The sequence below is a fragment of the Chelonia mydas genome, chromosome 6 (assembly GCF_015237465.2).
Source record: "Chelonia mydas isolate rCheMyd1 chromosome 6, rCheMyd1.pri.v2, whole genome shotgun sequence".
Lineage (NCBI taxonomy): Eukaryota > Metazoa > Chordata > Testudines > Cheloniidae > Chelonia > Chelonia mydas.
Window position 1 is genome coordinate 59,939,504 of NC_051246.2, and position 12,817 is coordinate 59,952,320.

Genomic DNA, 12,817 nt, shown 5'->3' on the forward strand with positions numbered 1-12,817 from the left:
AAAGTAAGGCTTTCTAAATTTCCTTTCTTTCAAACAATATCCAGGCATGCAATATCCGTCTCCATGGCTGTTGCTCTTCTGACTGCTCAGAGGGCACTGAATGCTTTGAACCCCATGGCACTTTTTATGAGATCAGGCACAAGTTTTCTGGCCAAATTGCAGTGCTTTCCGAACTCAACAATTCCTCCTGTTCTTGTTGTTCTCTTCCATGTATGAATGGAAAGCTTGATGCTCCAGGGATGTGAATCCAGAATCTTTCATCAAAATGAAGTTCACATCCATAGAGCCTCTATTGGAACAAGCCTCTTTCCTCGGTCATAATATATTTGTGGGGCAGATTGGTCAGAAGCAAGAAGGCCCTTCCAGGGTCTAAACACAGCATGATTCAGCTGCTTTCAGAAGAACTCCCTCCCAGAACCCATCATTCCTACACTGCATCAGCTTCTGGGAAGCTTTGGTGTGTAAAGACCAGTCATGATCCAGGCCAGCTGTGAGAATAAATTTGCAAGCAGCCCTCTTTTGGCTCTTGCTGTAGCACTCTTTGAAAAGAGCCCTTCTCTGTCTCTCTGTGCCTTTTCAGAGACATAACCAATGTTTTCCACAAACGGAAAAGTTTACACTTCTCCGCTTGCTGCAGTTCCTGCCAGAATTTTTTTTTTTTTGAGTTGCCACAGCAACTACCTAGAGAAAGAATAATTAAAAAGCTCTGCTGCTGGTTATGCTTGTGCCCTGTTTGTTGTGCCCATGCATTTCCCTAGCACTGCATGAGGCCACAGAGGCGGTGATTGAAAGCTCTAATAACCCCCAGTAATGGAGCCAATTATGGCAGCTAATGTTTCTGTTAAGAATACATGAATATATAAACCAGCATGTGTGTGGAAGGGTGGGGGAGACTTCCTGGACTGCGTGTAAAGCTTCCTGGATAGTCCCTAAGTGTGACCAGCCAATGTGCCTCTTGCCCTGCCTTGCTGGAGGACGACAGCCAGAGATCCAGCATTGGCTCATCTCCACGGTAGATAGTTCAGGCACGCCGGCTCCCCGTCTGCTGTTACGCGGTCGGCTAACTGATGTCAGGAGCTATTACTGTTGACTTACGAGCATGGCCCTACACCACAAACATGTGTTTGTGCTTGTTGTAATTACGCTTCAGCCACCTTTGTGGGGAAGCCAGGTTGAGGGGCTTCTGCTGAAGGGGTCTCCCTGCGGAAAGCAGCTGCAATCTCCTGATAAATGGGGTAGTGCTTGCATGGAAATTGCAACCAGTTTCCCAAAGTTATGAGGGAAGCAGCCAGGAACACATTGAGCAGGACAGAACCAGCGGAGGTGTGCTAGCAACGCTTTAACAAAAATGTTCCACCTCAGTCAGTGATACATGTGACACTCCCTAGGTGAAACATTCCTCCCAGGCCCCGTCTCAAAAACCCTATTGCTTCCATTCTCTTACCTCACTCCCTTCTTACCCCAAATCCATTTCTTCATTTGCCCCACCCCCCTCCACTATGTACCTCCTTCACCGTAGCAACACTGCTGACAGGCCAGTGTCCTGCAGCCTCTGCTAGGGTGGTAAGCATGTCATCTTGTTACCTCTGACTGCAATGGTTGGGTGGGTGCGGAATGGGGATCCCTTTTGTTCTTGAGGGTCTCTCCAATTTGTTTATTCTTTCCTAGCTGAAGTATGGAGATGTAGTGGAGCAGTTCTCTCTCGGGCAATTCAGAATAGGGTTACAGGAGGGGAAAAGGGACTTCAGTCTCTCCCAATATTGGCTCTTCGTACTCCAGGCTGAAGCAGAAGAGGCAGGCACCAGACTGGAAGAGGCAGGCTGCAGGACTCCCGTTCAGAGCAGCAGCTTGGGCTCCTCTCTCCCTCCCCAGGTACCAGGGGCGTCAGGATGGGAAGGCTGAAAATGCGACGTGATGCAGTTCCCTCTGTGCACCTAGACACACTGATGAGAGATGCAAGAAGGGAGTTCCCTTTGCAGCCACTGCTGAGATCAAGCAATAGTGTGCACATTCAGAGGACTGGAAACTTCAGCAGAGCCAGCCTTAGCATTTTGGTGCAGGTTATGAAATAGTGTTCTGTCATCTCCCTGCCAAAGGTAGCCAATTTCTGTCTGCAGGTATCATGCTGCTATGAATAGGCCCTACCTGAAAATTCTGGAGAGGGTCAGTGAGCTGATCCATTCGAATACGTCCCTAACATTAAAGTGGGTCCCCCAGTTTCATGTTGCAGAAGCGGAATCTTGCTTCATATTACTTTTAATTTCTTTTAATATTTACTGTGCATTCCCATAGTACATGGAGGCCTCATTGTATTGAGTGCTATACAAACGTAAGACATGGGCCCTGCCCTGAAGAGCTCACAATCTAAGTTGATCAGTGACATGTGAAAGATGGGATAAGAGAGAGAGAATCATCTGCTTATAAATGTATTTTGTTTGTATGGTTATAAATAGATCAAGTAGAAACACCAAGTAACTCTAGTTGCCCGTCATGCCATCACTGGCTGCTTTTTATAGCTGTCATGGCAGAGGTGGGTCCTGGAGGATGTGAAAAAAGAGGACAGTGCTCTCATGCACCAGATGTAAATTGGCAGCGCTCCACTGAAGCCACGCAATGGAACCCAGGAATCATGACACTTGCTCTAAGCACTCTTCCTCCCATCCTTACCTTTACCACCCTATCCCTCAACCCCCAACGTCTTTTTGTAGGGTTACACTGGGGACCCTTCTTCTGTAAGTATTTGGGTGATTCTGTATAGATTTGTGCTGGACAAACTTTCAAAGGTTCATATTTATGATAAACCCTCAGAATAGGGATTACCCCAACCTCTGGCCCAAACAAAGGCCTTAAAGTAGTCCGCAAAGTAAGATGCTTCTATGTCATTGTCCCAGACATGAGGGAATGCTGGGAAGTGCATTAATGGCAGGCTGGGACCATTGCTATTTCCAACTGATACCTCCAAGTAAAACAAGTGACTCTTTTTCCCTTCACCTGGCCACACCCAACTCTGTCACATGAAAATCCATTTCTATTATAAATCATTGAGCTGAATTTCTAACAGCAGTAAAAGGCCACTTGAAATAGATCGAAAGAGAAGTTAACAACCAGTTTGTTACACCCATAATAGCTGATCATATACCCTTGGCTATTAACTGCAGGCAAGGACCAGGTTCTGGGGGATAACTGGCAACATAAACAATGGCCACATAATAGAGAATGAACTCTAGGGAAGGGACAAAGCCTATTCAGCTGCAGAAAAAGGTGCTAGCTTTGAACAGCATCCAGGAGCTGCCATCAACCAGGTAGAAATTGGTCAGCTGCTGTGCAGGAAAGAAGATCTGAGAGCTGAGTGGACAGCATCAGTCTGAATTCAGTGGGCCCTAGCCAAAAAGGCGCTCGAATGCCATGGTGAGGAACTTTGGTATAAATTCCTCAGTAGATAGCTAGAGAGTTCAGATTGGGATCCAGGTCAATCTTTTTTGATTCAGCCCATTACAGAAACAGGAATCAACCATGAAGTTGATCCAGAGACAAACTTTTACAAGGTTTGTGGATGTTAGGACCTGGGAGTCAGTGGTCACACCCATCATAACTGGAGTCTCCCGGCTTAATGTATCTTGGACCATGTGTTCAGAAATGGGCACCGACATTGTGTTGGCAGAATGTGTGTGCGTGATCACAAATGGGTTATTCCAGGAGCTTTCGTGGGGGCAGATGAATGCCGGTGCATAGCAGGCATGTGGTATGTGCACAAACTCTTTTAAAGCATTTGGCCTTTTGTGTGGTGGTATTCGATATTTACGAGGGTTTCTTGCATGAGAATGCTCTAGTGTAAGGTCTGTCTGTCAGTAGGAGGAGAGTCCAGAAAAGGTCCATTGGGGGTGTCATAAATATAAAGGGAAGGGTAAACCCCTTTAAAATCCCTCCTGGCCAGAGGAAAAATCCTCTCACCTGTAAAGGATTAAGAAGCTAGGATAACTTCGCTGGCACCTGACGAAAATGACCAATGAGGAGACAAGATACTTTCAAAAGCTGGGGGGAGGAAAAAACAAAGGGTCTGTCTGTGTGATGCTTTTGCCAGGGACAGAACAGGAATGGAGTCTTAGAACTTAGTAAGTAATCTAGCTAGATATGTGTTAGATTATGATTTATTTAAATGGCTGAGAAAATAAGCTGTGCTGAATAGAATGAATATTCCTGTCTGTGTGTCTCTTTTGTAACTTAAGGTTTTGTCTAGAGGATTCTCTGTGTTTTGAATCTAATTACCCTGTAAGGTATTTACCATCCTGATTTAACAGAGGTGATTCTTTTTACTGTTTCTTCTATTAAAATGTTTCATTTCAAGAACTGAATGCTTTTTTCATTGCCCTAAGATCAAAGGGTTTGGGTCTGTGGTCACCTATGCAAATTGGTGAGGATTTTTACCAAACCTTCCCCAGGAAGTGGGGTGCAAGGGCTGGGAGGATTTGGGGGGGAAAGACGTTTCCAAACAACGTTTTCCCAATGAACCCAGATAAACGTTCAGTGCTGGCAGTGGAAGTCCAAGGGCAAAGGGTAAAATAGTTTGTACCTTGGGGAAGTTTTAACCTAAGCTGGTAAAAGTAATCTTGGGGGGTTTTCATGCAGGTCCCCACATCTGTACCCTAGAGTTCAGAGTGGGGAAGGAACTTTGACAGGGGGTTATTTAAATTGAGGAAGATTGTTCTTGCTTTTTTAAAACAAAAATAATATTCCAGGTATTGATCCCATTTTAAATCCTTGCTGGGATCAGGATGTGTTTTGAGTGTTCTCTAGCAATAACATCACCTTTACATGTGGGCTCCTAGGCACCACAGTCCAGGGTTGCCAACTTTCTGATTGCAGAAAACCGAACATCTTTGCTCTGCTCCTGCCCCAGCCCTTCTCCAATGCCTCGCCCTCTGCTCACTCCATCCCCCCTCCCTCCGTTGCTCACTCTCCCCCACCCTCGCTCACTAGCTCATTTTCACCGGACTGGAGCAGGGGGTTGGGGTACGGGAGGGGGTGAGGGCTCTGGCGGGAGGTGCAGGCTCTGGGGTGGGGCTTGAGGATGAGGGGTTTGGGGTGCAGGAGGGAGCTCTGGGCTGGGGGGTGGGGCCAAGGAATTCGGAATGCAGGAGGTGGCTCCAGGCTGGGGCAGGGGATTGAGTGTGGGAGGGGGTGAGGTCTCCAGCTGGGGTTGCGGACTCTGGGGTGAGGCCAGAAATGAGGGGTTCAGGGTGCAGGAGGGGGCTCTGGGCTGGGGCAGGGGGTTGGGGTGCAGGAGGGGGTGAGGGCTCCAGCTGGGGGTGCAGGCTCTGGGGTGGAGCTTGGGGTGAGGGGTTTGGGGTGCAGGAGAGAGTTCCAGGCTGGGGCCAAGGGGTTGGAGTGCAGGAAGGGCCTTGTGACTGGGGCAGGGGGTTGGGGTACGGGAGGAGGTTCAGGGTGCAGGCTCCAGGTGGCACTTACCTCAGGCAGCTCCCAGAAGCAGCTGGCATGTCCCTGCGGCCCTTAGGCACAGGGGCAGCCAGGTGGCTCTGCGCGCTGCCCTCACCCACAAGCGTCGCCCCCGCAGCTCCCATTGGCCGCAGTTCCCAGCCAATGGGAGCTACGGAGCCAGCACTCAGGGCGGGGGCAGCGCGTGGAGCCTCCCTGGCCACCCCTGTGCCTAAGGGCTGCAGGGACATGCCAGCCAGTTCCAGGAGCCGCACGGAGCCAGGGCAGGCAGGGAGCCCTGCCTTAGCCCTGCTGCGCCACTGGCTGGACTTTTAACAGCCCGGCCAGCAGTGTTGACCGGAGCCACCAGGATCCCTTTTCGACCCGGCATTCCAGTCAAAAACCAGATGCCTGACAACCCAACCCTAGTAAATACTAATAAAAGTGACGGGCCTGTTTGGACTGGAGAGGTGACTTGGTGGGATTCCTGTTGCTGTGATGGCTTCTGATTAAATCATTGCCACTCTGGCCCTTCCCCAGATAAGTTTGTTATAAAAGGAAGCGAGGAAAGTAAAAGGTACATATGCTTTCTAATTGCTGCTCTGCTCAAGATGGAGCAGTGCATGCTGGGACATGTAGTCTCTGAAGGTTGCACTGTATACTAGGAATAAGGGCAACAGCAAGCTGCATTTGGCCTACAGGCTGAGTTGGGCACTCTGATGTGAAGCTAAAGGAGTGGCTGACAGGCAGATCTTGCAGCTCAATGCAGTGGCATCTGGAAGTACCCCTATGTAGTGTCGCTGAAGAAACCAACCATCCTGCCCTCCTAGCTGCAATGTTTGAAGCACTGCGGGTCATGGGAGGGGTATGAAAAAAGAAAAATAAAGGTCCTGGGGACTTACTGCCTGGGTGGATAGATGGATGGATTTTGGATAAGGCCACCCTGGCCCAGTGTGGGGTGGGGATGTTGCAGCACAGTCAGAAATGGTATTTCAGTGGGAATTTGAGTTCAGCTGAGTTATTTGTGACTCTGTCTCCAGCACCTGTTCCTGCGTCCCTCTGAGCAACAATCCACAGCATGTGTGTAGTGGTGGTGGGGCGCCCAGTATTTCCTCACGTTTTACAGCAGCAAAAACATATCAGTGTAACACGGCTGGGCTTCATCAGGGCACTGAGGCTAATAAGTTTCTTCTTAAATTGCAGGTCTAAAAGACTGGTGTAGTTGTTGAATTGTTTTCTCTTTGGGCCATTTGCTCTCAGGAATATCAGTTGGTATTTTGGCTTTGCAACCAGAACAGCCCGATAACTCTGCAAGTGGCTGGGATTCTCTTGGCATAGGTGGTGCTGGAAAAGGTGACTTTATTGTTCCCCATGTAAATGTGTCACAGCACAGACAGGGAAAACACTTTGCAGACATGCCATGGACAGTGGAATTCCTGAAACCCTTGCACGTCATCTTCCATTGACATATCTGTCTGTCCCAGAACACATCCGAGAGCAGCTGTATTAAGGAAAAGTGTGCCTATGGCTGGAGGTCCAGCAGGTCAAGCTAATACCCCCCACCACTGCCCTTCTGAACACAGCAGGCTCTTCCCACGGCTATAGGCAAACTAATGGCTTTGGCTCTGGGAAAGGTTTCTAATCATTCTTTGTTTAGCCCAATCATGAAGAGAAAATTCCCAGTATCAGTTTTTAGAGAGAAGGGCCAGATTTTCAGCGGTGCTAAGCAGATGATCCGAATCAAGTCAATGGGAGCTGCAGGTGCTTGGGCCCCTGTAGATCTGGCCTGTAATTGTCACTGTTGCTTGTTGTCTGAAGCTTCTAGGAGGATTTTACAAATTATTTCCTTCCCTGCCCATAACTTTTACCTCCTCCTTCCCCTGTCCCCCAACTTCCTTAATGGGGAATCTTGCTTTGTTTGCCTTCTCTGCCCTTCTTAGGTGATCTGTTTCTGCACAGCTGGGCAGAGTTGATAATTAACTTGTGCTCCCTCTCCTGCCTGGCTAGTTGTGTACCAGCAAAGTGCACAGTAATTGTAGTCCTACGTATTATTTTCAAATTCTCAAATGGAGTGGATTTGAAAAAAGAAACTACTGAATAATCTGAGATTCAATTTAGGGTGATATCATTCGTCTGTGCTAGTAGGAATGTGTTGAGCACCTCCAGGCAGGCCAGCCTCCAAGACCGGGGAAGGAGTGGGGTCATGACAGTTGCAGGCAGTGTCAGCTTGACATCCAAAGGTCAGTTCATATCCTAGAGACTATATGGCCTTTGAGGGCTGATTGATCTGATCTATGCTATAGGAGTATGGGTTAGAAAAAGTAACTTTGTTTTTATCTCTTTATGCCAAAGAGAAACATGCCATATGTTGTCATTAAATATCCATCTTCTCCAGTCCTCCCTATCCTTACCACTGTCCCAGCCATGTATGCAGCAGGATTTATAGCAGTATATGAAATGGGTCACCTAGTGGAAAGGTAACCTGCAGAAAGGGTCTTGTTTGACTGCCTTTCTCCCATTGCCTGGAGATATGCCCTGCAGACTGAAGTCCATCAGCAAACAAGGATGGTCAGAAAGCAGAGTGGTGAGGGTCTGAGACCTTCAACCCACAGGGCACTATGGAAACACTTCAGAGTTGGCCACTCTTCTCCAGGCAGTTACAGGAAATGCCCAGAGATAGTGTCAAGACTGATTCAGGAATCAACCAGCCAAGAGATGTCTGGGGCTTCTCCACTCCTTAGCTTGGGCTTAGTTTCCTCATTGCCTTCTTGGTGGGAGTGGGGAAGGAAAGCAGCCGTAAGTTAGTGCAAAACCTCTGGAGTGGAACTTGAGAAGTGCATCTGTCTTCAGGGGGAGGAGGAGGGAAGTTTAATGCTGTCATCTCTCAGTTATTCTGGATGTTTCATCTACTATTGGAGGGAGAACTTCCTGAGGGAGGCCTAAATATCCAGCCAGCTCTGAGAGCAAAACCAGCCCCCAACTCCACTGAAAAGCTGCCTCATATGTCACAGCAGTGATGGTTCCAAGGCATCTGCGGCCTTAGTTACTGAAGGGTTGACTGCTTGAGTAACTACATGGAAGCTGAAGAATACAGTCCCTGTTGCAATATTGGAATCTCCCTTGGCCACAAGTGATCCAAAAGAGCCTGCATGCAAGATACAGGAAGATGGGTGTGGAAGAAATTTTCACTCTGAGAGCACTTTTACATACCTAGGAAGCAGCTGTGTGTCTGTGCAGCACAAGGAAGGGAGATTTGTTGTCCCCTTGAACAATGTTAGTACCGCCTTAATTTGTGTATTCAGCTCTTAGATACCATAGTGATAGGCTTTTCATAACAATATTTTATATAGCGCTTTTCATTAGTAGACCGTAAAGTGCTTCACAGTTTTTGATATGTTTATCCTCACAACACACTTGCGAGGTAGGGAAGTGCTATTGTCCCCATTTTTGGGGAGGTGGAGGGTATGTGTGTTTAGAAGTGATAGAGGGAAAGGGTGAATTTTGGGACAAGGGGTTTACCTTGGGGTATCACTTTTGCTCTGGATGAGGTCTGACAGCGGGACACATGAGACACGAATTGGTTGTGTTCTTTCTCTTCCAGCTTTGCTGCTGGGGAGGAGCATTCTAGCCACTCATCTGCCATCTCCCTGATGCCTGCCCATGCATGGGTGCAGCACTCTCCTCTCTAAAGCTGGCAGGCTAAGTTTATAAACAAGCTTTGAGACTTAGCCACTGAATGTGCCATATCGGCAGAACTGGCTCTAGCACCTGCCAGGTGCGGCACTGCACTGGGGTGGGCAAGCGTAGCTAGTCTTGCAGCCCTGATGAGTGTAATGTGTGATCAGAGCAGTCTGTTCTTTTCCTGATGCCCTTTTAACTCAAGGAGTCATGTAAAGCTTCTGAGACTGACAGGGCAGCTCCCCTGATTACAGTATCGCTAATGCCAAAAGTTCAAAAACTGTGTCAGACACCAAAAAATCATGAGATTTGTTTTCAAAGAATGTTTCAGTCTTCTTTTCTCTCTCTTTCTCTCTCTCTCTCTCTCGATTTCTGAGCTCCCCCCGTGGGAATCTGACAAGTCAACTTGGCATTTCTGGTCCACTTGTTGGTGACAACCATCTTGATGCAAAGCAACAGCATTCATTACCCAGATACTACAAAGAAGGGAAGAGCAATGGCAGCTAAGACTGTAAACCAGCTTCCATCCAGCTGAATTTTGGGATTAAGGGACAGGACGGCGTTAGAACATGACTGTTTAAACAGAACTTGTGGGGTTATGCTGACAGATGTATAATGAGTAGTGTGATTTTTGGCCCCAAACTGCAGGAGCTCTCACAAGGGACTCAAACTGCAACTGGGGCTCCATTGTGTTAGGCACTGCACAGACAGTCCGTGCCCTGGAGACCTTGCAATCTCATGGAGGTGAGTTTGACATAGGAGCAGGAACTGGCACTTGCCAAACTCATCTCACATATGGGCATGCAAACATTCATTAGATGGAAACCAGTTTTAATTAGGGCTGTTGATTAATTGCAGTTAACTCATGCGATTAAATAAAAAAAAATTAATCATGAGTAAAAAAATTAATTGCAGTTTAAATCGCACTGTTAAACAATAGAATACCAATTGAAATGTATTAAATATTTTGGATGTTTTTCTACATTTCAAAATATATTGATGTCAATTACAACACAGAATGCAAAGTGTACTCTGCTCACTTTATATTATTTTTATACAAATATTTGCACTGTGAAAATGGTAAGCAAAAGAAATAGTATTTTTCAATTCACCTCATACAAGTACTGTAGTGCAATCTCTTTATCGTGAAAGTGCAACTCACAAATGTAGATTTTTTTTGTTACATAATTTTTTTGCACTCAAAAACAAAACAATGTCAAACTTTAGAGCCTACAGTTCCACTCAGTCCTACTTCTTGTTCAGCCAATCGCTAAGACAAACAAGCTTGTTTACATTTACAGGAGATAATGCTGCCTGCTTCTTATTTACGTCACCTGAAAGTGAGAACAACTAAACCCAGGGTTGTGAGTTCAATCCTTGAGGGGGCATTTGGGGATCTGGGGCAAAAATTGGGGCTTGGTCCTGCTTTGAGCAGAGGGTTGGACTAGATGACCTCCTGAGGTCCCTTCCAACCCTGATATTCTATGATATACATTCACATGCTACTTTTGTAGCTGGCATTGCAAGGTATTTACATGTTAAAAATGCTAAACATTTGTATGCCCCTTCATGCTTTGGCCACCATTCCAGAGAACATGCTTCCATACTGATGACGCTCATTAAAAAAATAATGCGTTAATTAAATTTGTGACTGAACTCCTTGGGGGAGAATTGTATGTCTCCTACTCTGCGTTTTACCCACATTCTGCCATATATTTCATGTTATAGCAGTCTTGGAGGATGACCCAGCATGCTGTTTATTTTAAGAACACTTTCACTGCAGATTTGACAAAACACAAAGAAGGTACCAATATGAGATTTCTAAAAATAGTTACAGCACCCAACCCAAGATTTAAGAATCTGAAGTGCCTTGCAAAATCTGATCAGGACAGGGTGTGGAGCATGCTTTCAGAAGTCTTAAAAGAGCAACACTCTGATGCAGAAACTACAGAACCCGAACCACCAAAAAAGAAAATCTACCTTCTGCTGGTGGCATCTGACTCAGATGATGAAAATGAACATGTGTCAGTCCGCACTGCTTTGGATCATTATTGAGCAGAGCCCATCATCAGCATGGACGCATGTCCTCTGGCATGGTGGTTGAAGCATGAAGGGACAAATGAATCTTTAGCATATCTGGCACGTAAATATCTTTCAACACAGGCTACAAGAATGCCATGTTCTCACTTTCAGGTGACATTGTAAACAAGAAGCGGGCAGCATTATCTCCGCACATGTAAACAAACTTGTTTGAGCGATTGGCTGAACAAGAAGTAGGACTGAGTGGTCTTGTAGGCACTAAAGTTTGACATTGTTTTGGTTTTGAATGCAGGTTTTTTTGTGCATAATTCTACATTTGTAAGTTCAGCTTTCATGATAAAGAGATTGCACTACAGTATTTGTATTAAGTGAATTGAAAAATACTATTTATTTTATTTTCACAGTGCAAATATTTATAAAAAATAAATATAAAGTGAGCACTGTACACTTCGTATTCTGTGTTGCAATTGAAATCAATATATTTGAAAATGTGGAAAACATCCAAAAATGTTTAAATAAATGGTAATCTATTATTGTTTAATAGCGCGATTAAGTGCGATTAATTTTTTTAATTGCTTGACCGCCCTAGTTTTAATCCTTGTTGAGCTGGGCAGGAGTTAAACTGGTGACCTGCAGGTGGAAAACTCTATAGCTTATTAGCAATGCCCTGAGGCTGCCACTCCCCCAGGAACACTGATGTGACACCTTTTGAAAATAAGGCTTGCTTTCTGGAAAGAAGTTTACTAAATCTATGTTCTGCCCTTTAGAAGTTTACACAGGCAGGGTCTTCCACTCTCTGGAAATACAGTCAAAATCTCCTACACACTGCTCTCACTCTCAAACACACTCTGGGCTTGTCTACACGAACACTTAGTTCATAGTAAATGGGGGTGTAAATCTACCGCATTCTAGCCTGCTGCCCACTAAGTGTTCATGTGGACCTTGCTGGTGTGCACTACAAGTTCCCTGGTGCACTTTAATCTATCCCGTTTCAAAGCAGGTCGATCAAAAGGTACTAGGAAACTTTTAGTGCAGGGCAGCAGGGTCCACACTGACTGTTAGTGTGCAGCAGGTTTGTGTGGGATAGATTAACAGCCCAGCATACCACCAACCAAGTGTTCATAGAGACAAGCCCTCAGCCTCCCACAAGCCTGTTCCAGAAGGGACAGCCCCTGTTAACCAATATACAAGCACTAGAAATTGCAACAGAAAAATAAATATTAACACAACAATGAAAGTAACTTCTAAGCAAAATGTTTTACAATATAAAATCATTGTAACAATTACTTCAGGGTCCTTACGCTAGCTCTTATACATGTATTTTTTCTACTTCTGGTGTTCCACAGCAGAGTCTGAACCCACAAAGTTGAGACCCACAGCACAGTCCTCTTCTACTTCAGCAATAGAAGTGAGTGGGATCCCCTACAGGGAGACTCAACACACACGTCGTGAGTGGGTTACACGAGTACATCTGAGACAAAGACTGGGCAGCAAGATTCCTGATTTCTAGCTGTGGAAACAGTTTATAGCAGGGCTGGCCTTACCATGAGATGAACTGAGGTGGCCGCCTCAGGTGCCAGATGGGGGGGGCCACTAGGACCCAGAGTGTAGAAAATTGTGTCTGCTGCTGGTGCATATGTATTCTTTCTGCTCTAGATGCACAGAG

General features: G+C 46.1%; 1 protein-coding gene across 19 annotated transcripts in view; it reads left to right on the forward strand.

The window, feature by feature from the left end:
* The window catches only part of LOC102939360 (transmembrane protein 263), a 307,551-nt gene that overhangs the window by 279,734 nt on the left and 15,000 nt on the right, over positions 1–12,817 (forward strand). For 3 of the 19 annotated variants that reach the window (XM_043549967.1, XM_043549964.1, XM_043549968.1), the window contains one exon: positions 2,454–2,732. The exons of the other annotated variants lie outside the window; for them this stretch is intronic. In XM_043549967.1, the coding sequence (XP_043405902.1) occupies positions 2,454–2,732 (279 nt within the window). The remainder of the gene's footprint in view (positions 1–2,453; positions 2,733–12,817) is intronic. 19 annotated transcript variants of the gene reach the window in all.